Source organism: Rhineura floridana, chromosome 7 (assembly GCF_030035675.1).
Source record: "Rhineura floridana isolate rRhiFlo1 chromosome 7, rRhiFlo1.hap2, whole genome shotgun sequence".
NCBI classification, from domain to species: Eukaryota; Metazoa; Chordata; class Lepidosauria; order Squamata; family Rhineuridae; genus Rhineura; species Rhineura floridana.
The window spans coordinates 129,116,141-129,141,304 of NC_084486.1; the positions used below are offsets into that span (position 1 = coordinate 129,116,141).

The following is a 25,164-nucleotide window of genomic DNA, read 5'->3' on the forward strand; positions in this document are numbered from 1 at the left end:
TTTCCACTTTTGTCCTTCCCCTTGTACCCCTTTACCTCCTTCTCATATGCCCTAAAGCTATAACATCTAGCAATCGCTTCTTTTGTATTTTATGACGCATGCCCGATATTGTAAACTTCGGGGTGAGCCTATATAAACCCTATGACACCAATAAACGAGGTTCCCATGCTGACCTGCTTCGGCTTGTAAGTATTGGGTCCCCTTTGCAAAGGAATTGTCTCGTGTTACTTGATCTCTGATAGTGGGTTCATTTGCACTCAACTCCGCACTCCCGGGTGTAAGCGAGTTGGGGTTGACAGGGCGACTCGCGTGTTGGGTTTGGACCTAACAATATCTGGCAATATTTGTAAAACTAACAAGTTACATTGATATCCAGTACATTTCTTTAGCAGAACATTTCTATATATACTATATGTAATTCAGAAAGTAATTGAATTATCTCACCCTGTATGGAACGACCAGACCTTCAACAGCATGCACAGCATGTCTTCAACCAAGCCCCAAGAGACTGGTAGCTGCTGTATGAAATCTCCTCCTTATAGGAGTGTTCAAGGCTTTGACCTTGACTCACAGCTTTGACCTGTTTTACCTTATTAAGCCATCAACCTCAAGGCCATCTCATCTGCAGGTGGGACTAGTTAACTAGTTTAGTTAAACTAATTTAGCTAGTTTCCTGAATTGCCATATAACGCTGTGCACCTGGCATTCTTATATTTTGTTTACTTACACACGGGCAGACTTCCCAGAATCTTGGAGGACAAAACGTTCCAAGCATGTCTCTTAATTTCTTAACCCTATTATCAGCTTCATATTCTCTATACAATTGAGAAGTCATAGGGTTAAGATATCATAGAAATGGAAGGCAGCCCATAACACCTCAGTCCATGAATACAAAATCTCCATTTACTTTACTCTTATACTTTAATCAACTGCTTTGACAGAACCTGACTCAAAATCAATTGGCTGAACAGTTGGTTAAGGGATAGAAATTATTCCACTTCCACATCGAGTGTTTCCATGGGTTCTTCCCATTTTCAAACTGCAAGTACATTTCCTGAGCTGTGTATTTCTTTTCTTGAGCTGGATCTGCACTTCATTTGTCTCCAGGATTAAATGGTTGTTGCTTTAACCTGTTGGAAAAGATATTTTGGTATAACATATACATGAAATGAAAAGGAATTATTCCATTCTGTATTTATTTGGCAAATTATGTATTCTTGGCTACATGTCTGGGACTAGGCTGCACCAATTTTGGGCCTATGGTTGATAGCTTAGCAAGGGCTCATTTTTGTCTCACACTTTTTTCGTTCCACTTTCCTTGAACTCTCTGAAAGTGGCATGGTGAACTGAATTCCCACTTAATGTCCTGCTCCTATATAGTTGCAGAGGAGAGGCATGTCCCTTGCTCTAAATGCAACATTCGGGGAATTGCACGTTCAATGAGAAAGGTGAGAATCCTTATCTGGCATCAGCTTCTAAGCTCCTGATGGGATATAACCATATACATCCAGATGGATCACCTATCCATGATGATAAGCACTCTGTTATGGAAAAGTGGTTGGTATTCTCTGCTATTGCATATAAACAGGGCTATTATGTCTTTATTGATGGAAGAACCCTTACATAATTAATCACAACACATTTTCAATAGCTTTCTGAATTTATCTACTTTATGCTTAAGTGCTGCTGTGAAGTTTAACAGTCTTTGTTTTGTTGATACTGAACTAGCATTTTAAGTTGCTAGATGTGTAAAGCTGTACACATCTTTAATCGTGGCTTTAAATAAGTTTGGCAATTTTCGATTGCCTACTTGAACAGGTAGAGTTAGGAATCATTCACACAAGAAAAGCAGTGTCATTCTGCTGGATGTCCTTATAGACATAGGATTCAAGTCCTTTCCTTCCTGTTTACTAGGCAAGCTATTCTCCTGAATTGCCATCTTTATCTTGAAGTCTGGTGGATACATACTGAACTGTCTTTAATTCTACAGCTGACTGACTGGATGGAAACACTGGATGGCGATTTCTTTATCTGCCTCCTCCTCTCTGGGGAATAGGGGCATTTGCTGAGTGACTTCTTGCTTCCCAGACGGCTCATTGCTCTTAGAATTCAGGATTCCCATATCCACCATAACGTTTGTGTGTGTGTGTGTGTGTGTGTGTTACTCTCACATGCAACTGATAGCACACTCTTGGGACTGGTCGTCATGTCTCCTGTTGGACTCCCTCTGTAAGGCTGACTATTGTTGCCTCAGTGAGATTTCTGTGTCTCTCTGGGCCAGTGGCACCAGCAACAGAAGTGTGGGTCTTCTTCTACCTACACATCTTTGACCAATTTTACATCTGCTTCTTCTTCAGCAGTTTCCTTATCCTGAGCTCTCTGGTTTCATCCCAGAGGATCCAAGCCCAGAGCACTCTGTGCACCTGTTAACACTGTCTCAAACTGTTCTGCTCGAGTGCAGTAATCAGGCAGAGCTTCCACAGACATATTCACAGCCAGCATTAATATTTGTCCTCTTAGCAAACTCTTCACTATGCCATATACTGTGGCATAGGCTCCCAGGGCCAGATACATTCCCAGTTGGAAAGTGACTGCTGCTCCCTCTGTTTTTGCTATAGCGGCCAACACAGGTTGCAAGTTGGCAGCTGCTATGTGTCCATGTACTTTCAGATAAAGAGCTGCCACAGCATCATTCTAACTGCCACTACACCTGGCATTTCTTCTGGAGTCAATGGGGCATGATTTCTTCCCTCATCAACCATATAGCCACTGGTCCATCCTTCATTTCTCCAGGATAATGCTCTGGCATGGCTCCTAACCTAACCAAGCAGCCACTTTTGCTTCTCAGGCTCGAATGCATACACCAGCACTTTCATATGCATGAACATATTCCATCTTGGAACATCTCCACCTATCAGCTGCATAGGCTATGGTGGTATAGTGACATCCCATTAGCCAATCTCCATTTGTCCTTTCAAACATGACGAACTCCATCAACAGGTTCCCTTATTTTGACTCCATGAAATGCTGCCAGAAAGCCTTCTCTATCAGCAAATGGCTGTGCCATGATTAAAGACTGTGTTCTCTCAAGACTTCTCTAGCCTTGCTCTCCTTGCTTCCCAACACTCTCTGGATGAGGCTACTCTAGAGATTTACTTATGTTCTGAAGTTATTTCAATATTTCAGACCAGAAATCTGATTTTCTGCAGATTAATAGAAATTCTCATCCGGGCACTATTTCCGCTGTTGAGCCCCATGTTGGGCACCACCTGAAACCACCTGGAGCAGCCTCTTTCAGGTGAATGCACAGAATCAAGGATTCTCATGTTGTCCCCTTTGTCCTGTGGTGTTCAAAGCCTTTACATGTCAGATGTCTTGCTCGCCTAAGCTGGCACCATTACCAACAGCAATAATCTCAACAGGTAGGCTAATGGTTGGAGATCCCACCCAAGTATTCCTAGGTCTTGGGAGATTCAGAATATAAAATGATGGGGAGCTGACAGAGTATCTTTAGAAGTTTTGTTAAACTAGGTATGCTAGTTTAGCTAGTTTGTTAAACTGCCATATAAGGCTGTGAACCTGGCATGCACCTGGCATCTTTATGTCTTTGTTTACTTACAAACAGGAACATTGGCATATTTCCCAGAATATTGGGGGGCAAAACATTCCAAGCATGACTCTTAATTTTTTAACCCTCATCAGCCTTATGTTCTTAAATACAATTCAGAAGTCATGGGGTTAAGATATCATAGAAATGGATGAAAGTCCATAACAGCTGGCAAGCTGGATTTGAGTGTAACCCTCTATGCACGGGAGAAAACTGTCTCTGAGTTCCTAAATAGATATGTGTGGGTGTGTACATATACGCACATGTGCACCACTTTTCTACAAAATGTATTCTCAGTAGCAATTTCTACAGAACCAACATCCATACAACAACAACCTTTAAAACAACCACCACAAACAACAGGATCTAACTTTAGCTTGAAATTCATCAGAACAAATCAAAACTCAGAATACATGCAAAAACTGAGAAGGCTCCCTTCCAAAGATTGGTCTTGGGCTGTTATTGTTGTTATTAATAATGATGAAGATGATGATGATGATGATAACGATAATAATATTTCCATTTGTATGCCGCTTTTCTGCACAAATGCACCCAAAGTGGCTCACAACTCAACCGAAAAAATGCCTAGCAATATAACCAGGGGTGTAATTATCCAGGGTCTTAGACCCCTTACTTTTCTTGGGAGCAGGATCCCAGCAGGGTCCCTATGCCTCCGGTATCCTATGAGCCAATCAGCATCAAAGGAGAGTGTCTTGGCCACTGAGAAGGCTCTTTTCAGTAGCTAACACTTTGCCCTTGCATGCATATTGGCTCCTAGGGATGTCTGTCGATGTGGGAGAAGGCATTAACAAGGATCTCATTCTCCACCCAGCAGCAAAAAAGGGATGTGTGTGACTGTGACTATCATGAAGGGACCCTGCACTTCTGAATTTGCTACTGAATAGAACACTACAATAACAGTCCAACATCTATTCAAACCCAGTATAACAGTCCAAAAAGATTGCCTTTCCAAACATCTTAAGGATGTGGTTATTGTGCCTATTTCACCACAACTAGTGTTTTAACTTAAAGTTTTTTGGGTAGGGATAGATGAAGTTTGGGTTCAAAATCCTTTTACAAATTTCAGAATGGAAACATATTTGTTAAGTTTCAGGGCAGGGTTCTACTGAACAGCTATACTGGCAGTGGCTTTTTCTTTTAAAAAATGTTAATTTTCAACCATAGCAAATGGTAATGGAACTGTGGTTGACAGCTGTCTCCTACTGGCCACTATGTCCCTCACAATGCCACACTTGGAATAATGCTACAATTCATGGTATGGCATTATTCCAAGTGGAGCACTGTGGGGAAAATGGGTTCTGCCAGTGTGGGCTGCCATTTTCTTCTCAGAAGGTCCATGGAACAAGGGGAGTTTGCCCTCTAAGGTACTTCCATCACATTAAATGGGAATGATAAAATAATTATTTACAGGTAGAGAGAAAATGCCATTATTACTGCTACCAAAATGGGCCCCACTCCCAAACAGTATGAGGAGTTTGTTTGGTATGAATTCCTGGGTGAACTTACCTGATACATACCCATAGACTAATGCACAAACTGGAATGCAGTTCAGCTAAGGAATCCATACCACAAACTAATGCTATAACATGGCCTGAGCAGCATTTTAAGGTATGTGTATGTGTGTGTAACTTTAACAGTCCCTTGGAGCAATAGCTGGCCCAATCTTTGCTCAACTTTTTCCCAGTGTTTTTATTGTGTTCCTAAAGAGTTATCAGCTGCTTGGAGCAGGTGTAGACAGCAATTACTGTGGGTGCACATGGCCCTGGGTTATGTGACAAGAGTGCTCGTGGAACAGGTTGTTTGATACAATATAAAGACATCATTACAACCCTCCCATGATGACCCAGGAGTATTTGCAACACACATAGAAATGGTTGCATTATTTAAGGAACACAGGGAAAGAATAGAGGAAAGTTTTAAAGGGCAGCAGCTTTGCTAGCTAATGGCTCCAAGCCCTTAGACCATCTCCTGAAAAAGATGAGAATGTAATCAGAATGTTGTGTGTGTGTGGAAAATATTCCCATGTGTTGCTGTAGAAACAGAACCAAACAGACATCAAAAGAAAAAAAATGATCTGGAATTGATTCATCCATCACAGCCTCCAAAAATTATGAATAATTTTACCCATGGAATAAAAAAGCCAAAATGGTGCTCTAAATTTACCACCACCTACTTTGGGAGAAAATGGTTCCCTTTAACCTGCTTCGTTTATTCTCTATTACAAACATGCTTACCTCCCAGAGACAGCCACAGCCTTCACAACTGTATTGGCAGCCCCCATTTCACTGAATATGCTTGTCCCAGTGAAAGCTGAAGACCCGTAATGTGGAAGACCTTTCAAAATAAACAGCAAACACAGAACAGCAAATTCAGGTTCATATTCTTTTATAGAATGCATGAATGAGCAGCCTAAAGGGGGGGATCCTCACCACATGTACACTGATGGTGTCTCAACTGGCAGTGACTAATGATAAAGAGATCTTGGGGTCATGGTGGATACTAGTTCAATGGAAATGTCACCTAAGTGTGTGACTCTAGTGAAAATGGCAAATTCCATATTTACAAAGAGCAGAATAAAACATGTTGTCCTACTTTTCTTTTTAAAGTAAAAAAAAAATACGAATGTTTGGGTTGCAATGGAGAGAACATATCCCCCCCCCGCAAATGAGAGTGATATTAAAACTAAAATTGCACCTAATGCAGAGATTAACGGGGGGGACCCCAAATACTGAAATAGTTCAGCATCATTTTTTCTTACCTGAGTTGTAGAATTATAGGTGGCAGTATGATTGGATAGGATCGGTAAATCATTCTGAAGCACAGTGGCGTTGGCAGGGGTGTCAGGTGCTACTCCTAGAATTTTAATTTCACCAAATGTCAAGTCGTTTGGATCTATGTATCCCTGGTTGTCTATAGTGATGTCCAATACACTCTGAAAAGCAGAATATTGTTGTCATGATTTTATCTATGATTTCACAGCGGCTTGCCACAACTATTGTCTGGCTTCAACCCCTTTCCACTACATATTCCATAGCTGGGGAAATAACATCATGTTGGAAGGTAACCCCAACTGAACAAGAGAAATGTACTGGCAAAGACCTTAAAATACCAGTTCTCCAAATCTGTTTGCTTAGGCACTGGATGATTACCTGTGATATTTGACTCACAGTGCCTGAGTCTGGTTGTTCCAGGCAAAATCTGAACAATTTACACATGCTACTTTATGGAAAGATCCTACTAGATTTCACTATTTATTGTGGTGTCCTTGTCCTGCAAGATATTTGCTCCTTACATATGGAAATCAGCTGCAATGAAGAATTCTGGTATGATTCTGATTGGTCTGAGCAGAAAATTTAAATATTTTAGGTAACATAGGGCAGATTGTTTTTTGAAAAAAACCCTTAAGTCATAGAAAATCATAAACCTGTGAGGGAATGTTTCTTGCAAATTGTGCTCATTTGTAGTTCAAATATTAGAAATCACATTTTTAAAAGGGACAACCTGTTCTACAATATAATCTTCATTTTGTTTTCAGATTGTAGCTAGTACTGCCACCACTAGTTATACAGAGCATTCATTTCCAAATGAAAACAGTGACTAGGCTTTGGTATAAGCATGGAAAATTCAGGAGGTTGTCCAGCCTGTACTACAAACTAAAACCCTTTTTACTTTTTAAAGAAATCTGTGCAGAGAGTTTTTAGGGATGTTGGAGAAATTCAGATGAAAATAGAAATGGAGCAGAAATAACTGATGTTCACTTATTTGTCCCATATCTGGGACAGAAATCAATCTAGTGAATATGATTGTTGTTATTGCTTTCAGTCGACAAACGAATTGATCATTTCCCCTCATTTGCACTGTGTTTTCTTTGTACTGAAATGAATGGGGTGGAATAACATAATGACAATGAAATGTACATGATTAATTATATAAGTATATAATTTCTCATCATTAATTACATAAACTATATAATTTCTCCTCAGTGGACAGCAAGACGAATAACATCTTTTTGATGGAAGGTGAACAGCAGGTGAATGGAAACAGTGCTGCATGTGCCGAATACAGGCTGGAAAGGAAAAAAAAATCTACTTACATCCCTACTTCCCTTAAAACCAAAATATACTGATCTCAGCAATATACTGATCTTAGGCACTTGGTAATCCTCCTCTTCCCTTAGCAGCTGGAGAGGCTGAGTAACACTGGAAAGTTGTTTAATGGAGCAAAACACACACACACACACCACTCTTGGCCACCTCATAACAATGAAGTAAGCGCAATCCAGTACCAACTGGAATTAGAAATAAATTCTAAAACACACTGATATTTGTAAGCCAAAAAAGAAATAAAATGTTTTTTGGGGGGGAAAAACACATTACAAGTGAGGCAGAAAAAACAAGCAGCTTCTGTGGGAGATTTTTTTTTTTTAAAGAAATGGGAGAATTGACATTATACCTATTCTGCCCATGCACTGACAAAAGGTCTGAAGAGGCAAATGCCTGCAGAATGAGATGGAATCCATAATCTCTATTTCTTTATAAATCAATACAGCAATCAAGTATAATAGCTACAGCAGTGTTGGGTGCTGTGTAGGAACTGAAACAAGAATAAAAGATTAGAAATCATACATACCTGACTTGCATTGAATGTGTGAAAGAGGTAAAGCCCTTTCTCATACGCATCTGTAATAAGAAAGCAACAACAGAATAATTTTGTGAATACAGTAACTGTTGTATGTATGTCAATTAAAGCTGAAGAACTGTAGACTAGTGAAGGGATGCTGGTGTATGTTTCTTAAGCCTGGCTCAAAAATGATGTGTGTGTGTGTATGTGTGTGTGTGTGTGTGTGTATATATATATATATATATATATATATATATATATATATATATATAATATATATATCAGTAGGATAGCTTTATGTGCTATCTGTCAATATGCTTTAACTTGGATTCCTGCATAGAGCAGGGAGGTGAAATCTATGGCCTTATAGGCCATCTCCACCTCTACTATTCTGTGATTCTGTGACTCTGTTTTTAGATGTATTTTCAGACACCATGTGTACAATGATCAGGGGTATCACGCCTCTTTAGGCATTTAACTTAAACTTGGAGAAGGACTAGCAGAAAAGTGCAAGGTGAGCTGGATCCCTTTATAAGATTGGTGTTACACTGGCCACTTTCCAGTCCTCAGGTATAGAAGAGGACCTGTGGGTTGTTACGTATTTTTGTAAGAAGATCAGTAATCTCACATTTGAGTTCTTTGAGAACTCGGGTGGATGCCATCTGGGCCAGGCAATTTGTCAGTTTTTATTTTAACTATTATGCCTAGAATTTCATCTCTCGTCACCACTATTTGCCTCGGTTCCTCAGACTCCGTGCAAAACTTAGTTCAGGAATAGAGATCTGATCTATATTCTCCACTATGAATACAGATGCAAATATGAATACATTCAGCTTCTCTGCAATCTCCTTGTCCTACTTTAGCACACTTTTGACTCCCTGGTAATCCAAGGGTCCAAGTGCCTCCCTAGATGATCTCCTGCTTTGAATGTATTTAAATATTTTTTGTTGGTTGTTGTTTTTAGCAATGTGCTTCTCAAATTCTTTTTTAGCATCCCTTCTTGCATTTATTTTGCCAGAGTTTGTGTTCCTTTTTATTCTCCCTGTTCAGACAAGACTTTCATTTTTTGAAAGAAGACTTCTTGCCTCTAGTTTCTTCTTTGACTCTGCTTGTTAACATGTTGGCATCCTCTTGGCCCTGGTGGTACCTTTCCTGATCTACAGTATACACTCCAGTTGAGCTTCTATTACTGTGTTTTTAAAAAAGTCCCAAGCATTTGGCAGTGATTTGACCTTCTGGACTTTGCCTTTCAACTTTCATTTTACCAATCCCCTCACTTTTGGGAAGTTTCCTCTTTTGAAGTGAAATGTGACCGTGTTGGATTTTCTTGGCAATTGGCCATTTACATGTATTTTTAATTTAATAGCACTATAGTCACTGCTCCCAATCATTAGGACAACACTTAACATCTCACACCAGCTCTTGGGTGCCACTTAAGATTAAGTCCAGAGTTGCCACTCCTCTGGTAGGTTCCATGACCAACTGTTCTAGAGCATAGTATTTTAGGGTATCTAGAAATTTTACCCCTTTGCTGTGACTGGAATACATTATTTTGCTAGTCTACATCAGGGTAGTTGAAATCACCGATTACTATTACATTTCCTAGTTTGGATGCTTCCTCAATTGCATTTTTCACCTCAAGATCTCCCTCAGCATTTTGATCAGGGAGATGATAGAATGTCCCCAGTACTAACTGAGTCTTGGGGCCCAGTATCATCACCCACAATTCTGTGAAGGAACATGCTTTTTAGGGGCTTCTAGCTTAAGGCATACTTAACCCAAATTGTTCAGGACTTTGTATATCAACACAAGGACAGTGAACCTGGCCTGTTAACATATGGGCAGGCATTGCAGATGTTTTAGCAGAGGTATCATATGTTGTCATCTGTGTGTCCCCATCAGCAGTCTAACTGCTGTATTCGTCACCAGCTGGAACTTCCTAACCAGATCCAAAGTTTGGTAATACACTTACCAATAGTAACTCCATCGTCCCAGTAAAGTTGTCCTTCAGCATTGCCATTATCATCCAAAGCAACAGTGAGCCCCATAGGATTCCGTCGGCTGGATGAAAAAGAAAACTTTAGAAAGCATTCCTCAGGAAATGCCTAGCACCTTCAATTCGTTTTTCCATCACCAAAAAGAAAATGGGGACATCTCAAAGTCCTTTCCCCGAAGGCACTTGAAATATGATTCTTAGAGCTGTGTTACAAAGAATTCTTAAAACCCAGCTTTTGCTATGAGTGGTAGCCTGCAGTGGAGAAGAAAAGCTTTGCTTTGGTCTGGAAAGACCAAGTAATTTGGGTAGGGGACATTCAAAGAAGCTGAGTTGAAACATCTCCTGATAAATCCAACAATTGTCATCTGCTTTCACTGTAAATATTGACCATTCTCTCTTATCACTTGTAAATTTAAAGTTAAACAAAAAGAGCATTGGACTCCTTCTGGAAGCATTAAGCCAAGAAATTATCACCTAAAATATCACTCATTCCTTCTCCTCCCTTCCCCACATTGTGCTGGTTTTGTTGACAGCACAATGAGAGCTTTTGGAAGTGGGTGGCAGTGGGGAACACTTTGGGTCTCCAGCACCAAACACATTCAAACTCCCAACTTTTAATGCATACAGACTTAAAAACCAGAAGAAAATATTGTTTCATGCAACCCCAAAATGTTACCATTTCATTTGTTCCGTTTCAAAGACTTCTTACTTTAATCCAGCAATTGTATTTTGTGAATTGAGGGACTCTGATGCGCATATGGACATCCACCCATCTCAATAAGAAACTTCCCATTCCAGGCTCCTCTTTTCGGAAGAATGTGACTGAAGGAGCTCCAAATAGAACTGCATATATAGGGATCCCAAGCAGCTTCCTATTCTGCTCTAGGCCAGACCAGGCTTTCACCAATGAAAATACATCAAGCAGTGTTAGACTCTTCTCTGTACTGTACTCTGAAAGCTAGGACTCCCCTGTAGCAGAATGGAAAACTACTGGGAATCCTCATCTACACAGTCCATCTGCAGCTCTTTCAGTTCCCATCCTTTGGAGGGGACTGGAATCAGGACTATGGCATTAGCTGCAAGGGAGCAGAGGATACTGCCATAAAAACCTCCACGTATCCCTAATATTAATGTATCTTATGGATTGTACTTGTATGCTACTTTGACAGCAAATCATAGCTTAAAAAAATTCTGAGTTATAATCTACCTACCTGTCTGAGCTAGCTTGTTGGAGAAAATGCAGCATACAAGTATAATTAATAAATCAACTATGAAGAGAAGCCAGGTCCATGCACATAAAATGAATATGCTGACACTCTAGTATATGTGGAGTTCATGAAGCTCAGGGTGTGATGGCCAAGGAGAGGGCATTATTTGTGGTGGCCCCTAAGATGTGGAACTTCCTTCCCACCAAGGTGCATCTGGCAACTTTGCTGTACAGTTTTAAGTGAATGCTGAAAACACACTTCTTTAATCTGGCCTTTGACACCTGAAACATGTATTTTTAGGACCCACCCTATTTTGGAATTTTAGGTTGTTTTTAAATTGTTTTTAATATTGTTTTTAAAAGGGTTGTAACCCACCCTGGGACCATTGGGTGAAGGGTGGGTAATAAATGATGATGATATCAATCACTATGCACGCAGTACAAGTCTGCATAATACTCATTTATTTCATGGGAAGTTCTACTTACCTGGCATTGGTGGTAATATCAGAAACCTGCCAGGGAATGATGTAACCACCCCGGATATGGAGATTTATATGATCCAAAGGTGCTTGTAACACATGGAACTGTCTTCGAATTTGAATGTCTTCTTCCTATAACAATATTGGCACTAATTTGAAACTGAAACATATTCTGACATTCTTGCAAACATACAACACTTCCCATAACAGCAGCATGTTAAGTTGTAGAAAGAATTCTTCCTTCAACACAAACATTATAAACAGAGAGAAGCCCTGTACTGTATTAATCTGTAAACTGTAATATATGCATGCAAACAATGTATATGGTAATTAATACACCCAAAGTTTGATTTTGCAAGCATGGAAACCAACGTCTAGGACTTTAAAGTCCCATTACCTTCAGTGGGAGAGTTACGTATGGACTGAATTCACAGAAGAGAAGCACAAGGCAGGAAGATAGTCTTATATTCTTCCACCACCCACTCTTTTTTTCTTGCTCAGCACAAATTGGAGGAAAAATGTGGCAGGCAAGGGTAGGGTTAAGCACTTTCCTCTCACTCCCCACTTCTCTTCTGGAAATCACTAATTCTAGCGGCACTAATTTGCAAAGAAGTGGTAGATGAATACTGACCACACTTATACACTACAGACAGAATGTATAGTTCAGCGTAGAAAGTACTTAATATTGGCAGAATTTTGTCCGGTTACATATGGAGCCACTTAATTCAGTTGTAGATTTAACTATACAGCACGTTTGACTGATACATTTTTATCGAACCTGAAAGCAGGTCTTTTGATTTATGAAATTGCTTACCGTATAATAATCATACCACCGTGCATCAGGTATATAAGCATTCACTGTCACAGCGCCCTAGAATTTAAAGAGATGGGTGTAAATTGAAGACAAGCAGAAAACAGTATGGGTGCATTGTCGTGCTAATACATTAACACAAAACATGTGGGGTGGCCTGGGAGACCCAGGGCCTGCAGGAAGAGAACATCGCCGCCCAGGGAAGGAGAGTCTGCTGCTGCTGCTGCTGCTGCTGCTGCTGCTGCTGCTGCTGCTGTGGGATCACCACCTCCACCACCCTTCCCTGTGGGACTTCTGCCTGGCAGACCTGCATCCTGCAGGACCAGGCCCCAGGTACCCAGCCAGCTGGGACTGATTGCTACCACCTGTCCCTCTTTGGAGGGATACATAAGCCGGCTGGCTGGGGTGGCCTGGGTTTTTGTCTTTTGTTTTGTTTTGCTGCTTTTTTTTTTTGTGGGATTAAGGAGGATTAATTTTATGATGTTTTAATTGGAAATTGGTTTTAATTGTTTAGGACTGTGGTTTGTTTTTGTATATGTATATTATGTATAGCTTTTTGTTATTGTAAGTCGCCTAGAGTGTCCACTAACCTGGACAGATAGGTGACCAATAAATAAATAAATAATAATAATAATTATGATGATGATGATGATGATGATGAAGCTTACTTCTTCTAGCACAGGACTAATCAGGAGAGCTGGGCCCCATAAGAATTGCTTGTAGATATCCCATGTTGTCCTATCATCCACAAACCTTGAAGAAAAATTGCAAAGGATTATTTCATCTTTAATATGCTATAAAGTAGTTCCTGTTCTAAAACATCACTCAATTTTATTGTAGAAAATACACACAATGTTAACTTTTTGATTTCAACGGATACTCCAGTAGAATATTGTTTGTGCTACAATGCTCCACAACATATAACATTCTGAAAGCCTCACATTATTTAATATATTTGCCCTCACAAGTCCTGGATGATGTAAGTGGTGCTATGTCATCTAATTTGCTAAACAAAACAAAACAAATATGAAGAAGTGATCCACAGGAAAAGAAATGGAGGGACAAACTCTATTTCTTTGAGTCTGGACAGGTTCAAATCTCTACTCATCCATCAAGCTTACTAGACAGATGCTTCAAGCTCTTCCTTCATTCTGTTTAAAAATAGTAATTGACATCCATTTAAGCAGAAGAAAGCCAGGAAATATATATACTGTAGTTAGGGCCAGATGTCATCGCTCAACTCTAATTCCCATATCAAAAGCAAGTCTATGTTAACTGAGGGAGGTTATTTCCATTCTGTAATAAAATGGGCTCCTTCTGGGAGGAAGGGCGAGATATTAATAATGATGATGTGCACTTTAAGTAAAACCATGGTGGAATCTTTGCATAATATGGGGATTTGTTCTATGGGCCAAGTTAGAAAGTCCATTCACAGAAAAGAGAGTACTTCACTTAAAAAGGAATCTAGTTGGCCTTTGAGACTGTGTATGCAGTGCTAAATGAGGCTTTAGATCTGCAACCACTGGAATAATTTGTATAAATTCTTCCATTTCCTGATCTTTGACTTTTTTTAGTAGTGGGTTTCAGAGATGTTTCACTGCAGAGCCAGATTGGTGCAGTGACCAGAGTGTCAGAAAAGGCCTTGGGAGACCCAGAGTCATATCCCCACTCTGGTATTAAGGCCACTGCTAACCATGTGTCAGTCATTCACAACAGTGTTGTGAGGGTAATATAGGGGGAAATATCACGCATGCTGAGTTGAGCTTCTTGGAGGAAATGCAAAATAGAATTGTAATAAAATAAAGAAATAGAGAAAAATAAACAAGTGAGTAGTTCCTTCTGGAAATAGCTTTCTATACATATCAAAGTTTTTCACCAGGATGCTTATATCAGTTGGATACTGATTTTTATAATCTATAGTTTAATAGTTACATGCTTCACGGTTGGGTGTGAGGTGCACTTCCAATCAGCGAATGGGTCTATCCTCCATGGCCCCTCTTGTGTGTGTGTCAGATCCTTTCTAATCACTATGCCAGTTGCTGTAAAAGTATGTGGGATGGGGATTTCGGAATTCCCACTAGGAACTATAAAATTGTCTGATTAATAATAACATCCCTAAGACAGACTATTATTTTTTCAACAGCCTCATTTTCTATGAAGCTATAATGGTCTGAAAGAAGTAGTGGGACCTGAGAGGTAGCATATATCCTATCACATATAATTAAGGTGTGAGAAACTGGCATGTCTCAACCTCTTGAGGCCTTCCTGCCCACCCTTCAATTCTTGTGAGAAGGACAGTGGCACTAGATGGGGTGCACTAGATGGAGCTACCCAAGTAGGATCCTATTAATGAGGACATGTCTCACTGAAATATCTGATTTTAGTCCCATGCTAGTTAGCTACCAAGCCAGCATTAAAGTATTAGTTATAAGCCCCAAAGGAACTCAGGACCACATTAACCAACTGATCATCTTCTCCCATATAGACTACCTAAGCCACTGTGTTCTGCAGGGCTGTCCCTGCTATTTGTATTGTGGTGCACACAGGGATATTTGGCTGTGGTGTGGTGGAGGGCCTTCTCATTAGTGGCACCTCTCTTGTGAAGTAACCTTCCTGATGAGATTAGATGGGTCCTTAAAAGAGCATTTACTTAGCCAATTGTCCTCCTGACTATTTTTGCTGGTTGCTGATGTTGCTTTTGCTTGTTTTTGGTCTCCTTTTCACTCAAATGTAATTGATTTAATTAATTTTTATTGCATGTTGTCTTATGTATTTATGTAGTGAACCACTCTGATATTCCCCCCAGAGGTGAAAAGTGGTATACTTCTAAATGTAAATGTACTGCCTTCAAGTCGATTCCGACTTATGGCGACCCTATGAATAGGGTTTTCATGAGGCTGAGAGGCAGTGACTGGCCCAAGGTCACCCAGTGAGCTTCATGGCTATGTGGGGATTTGAACCCTGGTCTCCCAGGTCGTAGTCCAACACCTTAACCACTATGCCACACTTCTAAGGGTATAATACAAATGCTCTGGAAACTTGCATGTTTCCACTCAATACTTACTCATGCAGCAAAGGACGTGAAACAGTGCTGCCATCAGCATGGGCATTGTGCATTAACGTGTAGAGATAAGGTAGCAATTTGTAGCGTATGCTGAGCACATTCCTTGATATATCTTCAAATGTTGAGTTAAAAGAGACAGGATCTTGCCGCTGCAAAAGAGACAAGAAGTTTATTCACGCTAAAAATACCTTGACCCCCCCTTCCCCTGACTTTAAAGGTAAATCACGTGATCCAGTAAAAAGGGAGTGGGGACAAAATTCTATTTTGCAGTTCTAATAGCAGTAAATATGTCTGCAGACTAAACAAAAAAATAAGACATCTGGGTAGCTAAATTACAGTCAGCAATAGTCTCCGCAGCAGAATACAAGGCAAATGGAGTAGTAAATGGGACATCCTTCAACAGAAAATTAGAAACAGTAACACCTATTTCCTCCACTGAAATTTTCAGCTCTCATAAAAATCTACTCTGATTTAGAGGCTTCCTTCCTGCTTGTCCTTACTCAAATTTTGACAGTTGAGTGATGACACCTGGCCCTAACTACAGTAACTACAGTATTTCCTGGCTTTCTCAATAAGTGCTCCCCACCAGCTTTCACCTCCCCCAAACCACAATTCTTCCCTTTCAAGCAACGGAAGCTGGATTAAGTAGAGGCAGAATGCAGGAAGAGAAAAAGAGGAAGATGTTTTCCTTCCATTTCCCCCTTTTAAATGTTGCCCTGGCTGTCTGACTAAATGACGGTCAGAGTGCAAAACTAGTAGTTCTCCCATGGCACTCTACGAATGTTACGTTGTTGCTGAGTGCATCAGGATACTTAGAGGGAGCAGTAGGAAGGGGCATGCCTCTTTCCTCTCTCTGTGGGCTCTCTGTTGCTGCTTAGCATACTACGTCTTAGGTAAGTGGGTTTGTGGAGGGTATAGCAAGGGCTGGAGAGGACTGGTGGAGGAATTTTTCTGAATCTTTTCATTAGGTCAGAGAAATTATCATTATTTCCCCTGAGGAAAGCTCAGAAAAATTTGAGTTAATCTGATATCTTGCCCATTCGTCTCACACTATATAGTCAGAGTACTAGTAGAGTCATACACCAGTTGAATCACAATATTCCTGTGTGCAATATACTGTCAAAACCTGTAGACACACCATAGTTCCTATAACATTATGATTTCTAGAGAAGGTGTAGAATGCTCCAAGTTCCATCCACCGGGCACACATTTCATAGGTTGTGTCATTGAAGAAGCCACAGATGTCAGCCCCGCACTGAAAGCATGAAAACAGGAACGAGGTTAGAATGACTTGTGTCACACTAGATTACTAGAAAAAGTGTCAAAGAATTTCAGATACAATTTAATCCAGTAGCAGAACTTACATAGGAGATTCCAAAGAGGCTAAACTCCATCATACCTATCAAAATGAGACAGAATAGCATTTCCTCAGGCAGTTTATATTTTTAAAACATGAAATCAATATTATATTTTAAAATCTGTACATTATAATTTTTCTGCATCACATTGCTTTATAAACAAACATAAATTTAAAATAAAATCTTTATCAGAAATAAATAAATAAAAACCTTAGAATTGCCCTCTAGAATGATGTAATGACTGGGTATGATAACCTACTGATTACACTGTAAAGGGGAAAGGAGGTACCATATAGATGGCCATTTTATCACATATTTTATCATACATTTGATAAAAAATTGTACCCATGTGATAAGATTCCCCTTACTACTTGCTAAGTGGGGGGGGCAGTGGCTCTGTCCACATAATGGCAGTGGGGAATGTTGACCAGGAGAAAGACTGCCATGGGGGGTGTTCAGGGGGGCAGAAGGGGGCAGCAGGAGGGAGGGGCTCCTTTCCTCAACCATTAAATTGCTTTTTTTAAGTGTGCTTTTTAAATTTGTATATTTGTTTTTAATTGTTGTAAACTGCCCAGAGAGCTTTGGCTATGGGGCGGTATATAAATGCAATAAATTATAATAATAGGTTGATGCAGATGACCAAGGTGTTTTGCTCTGAGAATCATCCTAGGGAAATCTAGCCATCTGTATGTTCTTGGAACCAGGACATGTGTATGAAAGAAGATGGAATAAATTTGTTTTTGGGACAGGAACTAACAGGTGGAAGTTGCAGCAAAGCAAATTCAGCAAAGCACTAGGCAAACGTTCCTTGCAGGAAGTTGCTTTGACAGTTGGGACAGACTGCCTTGGGAGGTGCTTGGCTGTCCTTTGCAGGAGGTACTTAAAACAGAGGATCTGTTATTCTGTCAGGGATCCAGTAGTTGCATCCTTCATTGTAGAACCTAAGCAAGGTTGGACAATAAGCTCCAAGATCTCCTTGATCTCTTCTAACTTTACGATCTATTTTATGGACTTTATGGCCTTATTTCAGGGGTGGGGAACCTGTGGCCAGTTGCTGCTAAACTATAATTCCCATAATTGTTGACCATTGGCTGGAGCTGATGGAAGCTGGAGGCCAATAACATCTGGAGGGCCACAGATTAGCCACCCCTGTTCTAACATCTGAAAGCAGAAATAAACCAAACATTATCGTTGCACGCAGACCCAAAATAAAACATTTGTTTTCAAAATCTGCATTTGCTTTTACCTAACAAGTATAGTAGCATGCAGATACCCTCCCCTACTGAAAAGTTCATGATGGGGAAGGACCTGCACAAACCACTCTAGACTTCTCATGTCTTCTAGCAGCTGATCTCTGAACACTGGTGCACTGTCTTGCAACAACAATGAGTTCCTAATGGAGTCCTTTGCACAGTGCCAAAGGCAAAGCATCTCCCCTGCTCCAGTAAGCTCACGGGGGAAAAAGCAGTGGGACCCCCTCCCAACAGAACCATTTGGCTCAAGCCCCAAATCTGGATGTCTCTGGGTCTGTTACTAATTAGATGCAGGGAGGCAAATGCTGAGAAACTGGTGTATGAAATTCTCCTATTTAAGATTCCAGCACATCAGTAAAACAGCAGCGTTGTCAATCTGACAGTGTGCTGGCAAATAAAAGATACTGCTTACCAATGATGGATTTCTCAAGCTGATCCCATCTTGCATAGTTATCACCAAGCCAATGCCCTGCCCATCGTCCGCTGGATGGATAAGTTGAACGGGTAATAATGATCCCACGCTCCTTTGTGGCATTGTGCATACCACTGATATGAAGATAAAAAAGCATACGTAAGTATACCTAGATCTCAATGTATACATTTCTAAATTCATTTTATGTTAAAATACATTGTTTTTATACATTTTGTGCTTCCTTTCTTTTATTGAGCCAACAACTGTATCAGAAAATCTGAAGAATGCAGAAGCTGAAGGATAATTATGTTCTGATCCAGGAGGTTCTCTTAAGATGGTTGACCGAACACAGTTCTGTTCCATGCCTAATTGCAAGCTTGCCTTCGTGGACAAACGTCAGCAAATGAAGTGTAACAACACAGGGGAATGTTTCAGTGCAAGAACACTAGCAAAAATATGTGGGTGTGGGCATGTCACACATCCTTCCTGTCACAACACAGTCTTGTGAAAAGATTTTAGGATTTCAAGAACCTACAACCACGTAAACAGCTTACTAGTAAGTGGGTTTTGCTTGGGACCATCCATACAGGTTATGCACATCATAGTGTGTCACAGGTGTTCCATCAGGGAGCTGCTGTTCAGTATCCATGCACAGGGTAATACGATCCAGTCCTCTTGCTTTTAAAAACAAGTCTAATGAGGAGACAGTGTAAGACCTTACAGTGAGGTGGGTCATTTTCAAAAGGTAATGGGTCACTTTTATTGATTTTTTAAAAAAATGCAATTTCATTAAGAAAAAAAGGAAAAGAATAAAACAGAGGGGAAAAGGAAGAGAGAGAGAGAAAATCCTCCCATTGACAAAATATTTAAACATCTATACATCCATTTTAGTTGACACATATAGATCTATATATGCAGTCCAAATATCTAAATTTTTATTCACACAAAGTTGGTATTCATAGAAAATATGCTCAACTGTAGCAAGGGCATTTACGTCATCAGACTATTGCATAATAGTTGACGGATATTTGTCCTTTCAGGCTCAAATTATAAGTCTCTTAGCAGCCACTGAGGCATGCAAAGCCCACTCTTGTTGCCCTGTTAATCCCACTGTTAATATCACTGGACCTGCCCACATCATATGTCTCAATGAGGCATTTCCAGCATTACATCTCCAGCTTCTATCCAAACTTAACAATGCCTTCCTATAAAGACATTGGGGAGTCCAATATACCCAGAATGCCAATTTTTTGCTGAATGAATCTAAAGTTTAAGTCTAGAGAAACATTTTGTATAGCAATTTTTCATTGTTTAGGTTGTACAGCATATTCTAACTCCACTTCACATGTCTCTAACAAATATTTATAAACAACATGTATGGGTTTAGTTTTCTGTGGATATTCAATTATTCCTTCCAATAATTTAGGGGATGCTAAGGCACTCAAAGCAAACAAACCATGGCTAAACTCCAACAGGTGTAAGAATTGTAAATATTGAAAAGGTAATGGGGCATGCTAATTTCTATAATCGAAGATGCAGTCCAGGATCCAGAGGCAAACATGTTCCAGGCCATGTTTCCACATTTAATGCCACCTTCTCTTTTATGTCCAGGAATGGATAGTCATTTGTAGCAGACAGACAGCATGATGAATTTAGCTCCACTGTCTCATCCACACTGGTACCAGTGGCCTCTTACATAAGAGATAGGACATTTCTTACCTGAAGGCAGAGGACTCAGACTCCAACTGCTATGAGAGCATAGAGAGTGGTCTAAAGCTGTATGATACAGTTTCACATTTAAAGCTAAGGACACCTCGGCCTGCTGTGTACATTGGTAGGAGACTTAATCATGGATGGCTAAGCAAACTGCAGAATACCTGTCACACTAGCGAGAAGCCAAGCTCAAGGTTGCTAAGAAACTACATAGAACATGAACAGGGATCTCATCTCTGCACACATAGTCATTTGTAGGTAGACTTGGCAGATGAGCAAAAATAATTATAATTCCAATGTCTATTTAAATTGTAACATGACCTATTCCAGAAGGTTCAGAACAGGTAATACCGGGAGGGAGGGAGGGAGGGGCTTATCATTTTATTTCAAGATAAAATATTTGAATGGCAGTAAAAAGCTTCTGTTGCTATTTAAAGTATGCAGACATTTCAACATTTTAAAACAATGAGTATATTTGAATAACATGTCTAAGTTTCCAAACTATATTTCCAAGCCCTCTAAAGTGAGATGTAAATGAAAGTACTAGAACAAGGTAATCACAAATTAATCAAGTGAGTCTCATTACTTAGTTAAAAGGAACTGTAACTGGACTGGGTCCCAAGTGCTTTAGGAACCTGTCTTACCTGGCATATAGGGAGGGTTGTTTAAGATTTTACTCCTACAGGGTTCAACAGCTCCATCAATGAAGGCGGATGGTTCATTCATGTCCTACAATATTTTTTAAAGATCCAAAATATAAAAATTCAATACCTGAAGGTTGACTGAAAAAGTAAGATTTATCCAACCACCTGAAACTCAATAGAACTGGCCTTGTGGATTTCCCTTGGAAGGACATTCCAAAGTCTGAAAAATCCCTGTTTTTGGTAGAAGACAACATTTCTACAGAAAATGGCAGACCTTGAGGCACCATCTCTGCATTTGATCTTAATCCACACTGGATACGACTCTTTAGGGTTTTAAGAAGGGAAACTGGGACCCTGAACATAGCCTTGAACTGAGATGGGGGGGAAGGGAAATAGTAGAAATTCCAAGTGGAAAATATCCTGAATATTCTTTTTTAAAGCAAACATTCCTAACAAATAGCAAGCAAAGGAATGAAAGAAATGGTTCATGGTACTTACAGTCCACAGGCCGTCAAATTTCAGAACATTGGCATGATAATCCTCTATTTCTTTTTGCCACCACTGTGATGCTGAACTGCGCAAGAAATCTGGGAAAGCGACATAAGCCCGGTACAGCTGACAGTAACGCAGAAAGGAAAGAGAGTTTACTTTTATTTGTTTAAAACATTTCCATACCACCCGTCAGCAAAGTTTCCAAGGTGGTTTGCAAAACAAGATGAAACATAAAAACCATCATCATAAATAATAAATGTCACCCTCCCAGCCTATAATAAATGGTAGCATGTTAAAATAATATAGGAAAAAGGCTGGGAGTAGAGAAAATGTCATTGACCAGCTCTGATAAGGTGCCAAAATTGGAGCCAGGCAGGCCTCCAAGTTGAAGGAATATTACAGATGGGGTGCTACTACTGAGAAGGCTCTCTCTCTCTCTCTCTCTCTCATTGCCACCCATCTTACCTCAAATGATGGGGAACAGGAGACCTGGAAAATTAAGTAAATGAGACTGGTGCACACTGTGCTCTTTTGCTTTCACAAACTACAGACATTAATTTCTAAAGAGTAAATTCAACCAAGGAAGGCAATGTTAGGCATGCACGATTACTGCCTTGGTTGATGTTTATTTATTAAATTTATATCCTGCCCTTCCTCCCAATAGGAGCCCATATATGGCTTTAAAAAATATGTGGCTTTAAAAAAGTAAGATCCAGGAAATTCTGACTAGACTCAAGCTTTTCTGTATTCACTGAGGGACAGTTGAGGAGAGAGGTTTAACAGTACCTGAAGTTGAACATCCAGACTTTCATTTTCATCAACTGTTACGTTGGGATAATCTGGCCACACCTGGTGGGAAAGAGGAAATGAAGCTTTAGGCACATAGAATCCGTATTTTATGATTCTGGGAACATGCTATTCTTTTAGTTAATGGAGAGTTTATTTATTTATTTATTGCACTTGTATACTGCTCCATAGCCGAAGCTCTCTGGGCGGTTTACAGCAATCAAAAACATTAAAACAAATATACAATTTAAAGCACATATTTTAAAAACAATTTAAAACACAATTTTAAAATTCAAAACAATATAAAAACAATTTAAAAAACATATGCTAAAATGCCTGGGAGAAGAGGAAAGTCTTGACCTGGTGCCGAAAAGATAATAGTGTTGGCGCGAAGTGCACCTCGTCAGGCAGATCATTCCATAATTTGGGGGCCACCACTGAGAAGGCCCTCTCCCTTGTTGCCACCCTCAGAGCTTCCCTTGGAGTAGGCACCCGGAGGAGGGCCTTTGATCTTGAACGTAGTGTACGGGTGGGTTCGTATCAGGAGAGGCATTCCATCAGGTATTGTGGTCCCAAGCCGTGTAAGGCTTTATAGGTCAAAACCAGCACCTTGAATCGAGCTCAGAAACATACAGGCAGCCAATGCAAGTGGGCCAGAATCAGTTTTATATGTTCAGACCATCTGGTCCCTGTTACCAATCTTGAATTTACCAATCTTGAACCCATTTTGAATTTGTTGGAGGGTGTGTGTATGGAAATCTGCATTTTTATAGAATGCAGTATCTTGTTGCTATAAAAGCAATGTGTCTGGAATGCCTTATTCCTAATCTCAGGTGTGTGGTAGCTGGCTGATTTCTCTCTTCCCCGAGTAACTGCAATGTACATGTGCTCAGATATACAATCTTTTTGTTTTTAGTTTATTTTCCAGGGCTGAGTCCTGGCTTAGGCCCTGATTTTAGACCCTCATGCATAAATGCTTCTCATTTGGGGGAGGAGAACCTGGATTCAACCCACACACCATTTTCTCTAGGATGGTGCCCCAGTCCAGTACAAGGAACAACATTTATATCTCCAGCCTCTGAATGCAGGAATCCAATGTGGAGAATTGCATTTCAACTGCTATATTGCAGTTTGAGAAAGTCCAGTGCAGATCACCCTTGCTGGATCAAGAAAACCAAAATATGTTCTAAGGATAAAACCTTGTGAGATTCAGCTCTGAAGCACACAGAATGTGTTGTAAGCCCTGTAAGCACTCAAGGGATTCCCTTTTTCATTGTAAGAATACTCTTTTTGTCTGTTATTTTACCAATGAATAATCCAAGTTATCACAAAGAAAAGAGCCCTATTATAGCATGGTCTAGAATCCTCTTTCCCATCTCTACTTCAGGCTGTTTCTCAGTATAGCAAATTTAAGCTAAATCTTTCTAAACCCTTTCACTTCCTCCACATGACAAATGAAAGTAGCAGGCAATTCCTTCCTTGGATGCAGAGAAATGGTAAAGTGGTGGTGGTTCTTACTCAGTTGCTTTTTTTTTCAAGAATCAAATAGGAATTTGGATGTGTCAAATATGGTGACAGTACCTTTGTCCATGCAATTTCACTGCTGTTGCTCCATGTGATGAAGACATCATCTTGCATGCCCCTTGTGAATGCATTATATGTTTCAGTTTCATTGCCTGATATGGGTGGGTCCTAAAATGAAAGGACAAAGTGTTACTCTCAGAGTAAACCAGTAGATGTATGTACTAATTCTTTCCATTCATTCTTTATGTTTTTATACTGCTTTTCAGGTTTCAAAAGGCCACAAGGCAGGAGAAAATGATAAAACAATAAAATATACAAAACTTAAGAACAAGTAAGAGAGAATACAGAAAATAAAATTATTCCTAATATAACAACACATTCTATATAGGTTGGTTTGATGAGGTGGAGATGATAATATAGACTGACTGCACTGCTTGTAATTATATTTTCCATAGCATATTAGGGAGCAATCCAAACCCAAGAACTACTGGGAAGAGCAAGTGAAGAATGGGCACATCTCTGTCTCAGCCAACTGAACCCTGGCTCAGCCAGGAGACACTGGCATAAGTCCCTAATAATGACTCAGCCATGGCTCAGCTAAACCCAGATCAGTCGAGGTCATAATATGTCCCCAAAACGGGGCATTCTGGGGGCAAAGTGGGGACGGGATTGAGAGGGGGGGAATTACACTGGGGTCTTAACTCCATTCAGCTCAGTTATGTGATTGGGTAACCTGACAGAACTGACACTGGCAAAAAGGATGGTGTAAGTCAAACTCTGTTTTCAAGGCTTGTTTTCCCTCTGCCAGCCTTGCTCCTGAACATGGTTTGGATCTGGTGTACTTTATGCCAGTTTAATTTAAGCAATTGTAAATTATGCTGGCTTCCCAAAGTTAGAGTTACTCCTTTAGAGTAAGGGGGACATTTCTGTAACACAACACAAGAGATCTTGGTAGATGAATACATGATTGATGCACTATTAGCATTTTGCATTTATATGCACTTTACATTATTGCACTTTATATCATCTGGGTATATTTGTTATATTAGTGTTGCTTTGCACTTTGTATTGAAATTGCTGCTGGGCAAAGAGAAGAGAGAATATGTGTCCAGGTGAAGCAGGACTGGGGGTGGGGTGAGTTGGCATGGAGTTCCCAGGTGTCACTGCTAGGTAGGAT

At 40.1% G+C, this 25,164-nt stretch overlaps 1 protein-coding gene across 1 annotated transcript in view; it reads right to left on the reverse strand.

The window, feature by feature from the left end:
• Nucleotides 1–902: 902 nt before the first annotated feature.
• The window catches only part of SI (sucrase-isomaltase), a 169,651-nt gene continuing 145,389 nt past the window's right edge, over nt 903–25,164 (reverse strand). Inside the window, exons 55-71 of the mRNA XM_061637223.1 lie at nt 24,045–24,155; nt 22,464–22,526; nt 21,684–21,800; nt 21,186–21,270; nt 19,383–19,521; nt 18,829–18,962; nt 17,170–17,204; nt 16,944–17,060; nt 15,806–15,954; nt 13,410–13,494; nt 12,745–12,801; nt 11,938–12,062; nt 10,221–10,309; nt 8,258–8,307; nt 6,387–6,560; nt 5,863–5,962; nt 903–1,130 (exon numbers count right to left, since the gene is read on the reverse strand). Of these exons, the coding sequence (XP_061493207.1) occupies nt 5,885–5,962; nt 6,387–6,560; nt 8,258–8,307; nt 10,221–10,309; nt 11,938–12,062; nt 12,745–12,801; nt 13,410–13,494; nt 15,806–15,954; nt 16,944–17,060; nt 17,170–17,204; nt 18,829–18,962; nt 19,383–19,521; nt 21,186–21,270; nt 21,684–21,800; nt 22,464–22,526; nt 24,045–24,155 (1,608 nt within the window). The 3' untranslated portion in view covers nt 903–1,130; nt 5,863–5,884. The remainder of the gene's footprint in view (nt 1,131–5,862; nt 5,963–6,386; nt 6,561–8,257; nt 8,308–10,220; nt 10,310–11,937; nt 12,063–12,744; nt 12,802–13,409; nt 13,495–15,805; nt 15,955–16,943; nt 17,061–17,169; nt 17,205–18,828; nt 18,963–19,382; nt 19,522–21,185; nt 21,271–21,683; nt 21,801–22,463; nt 22,527–24,044; nt 24,156–25,164) is intronic.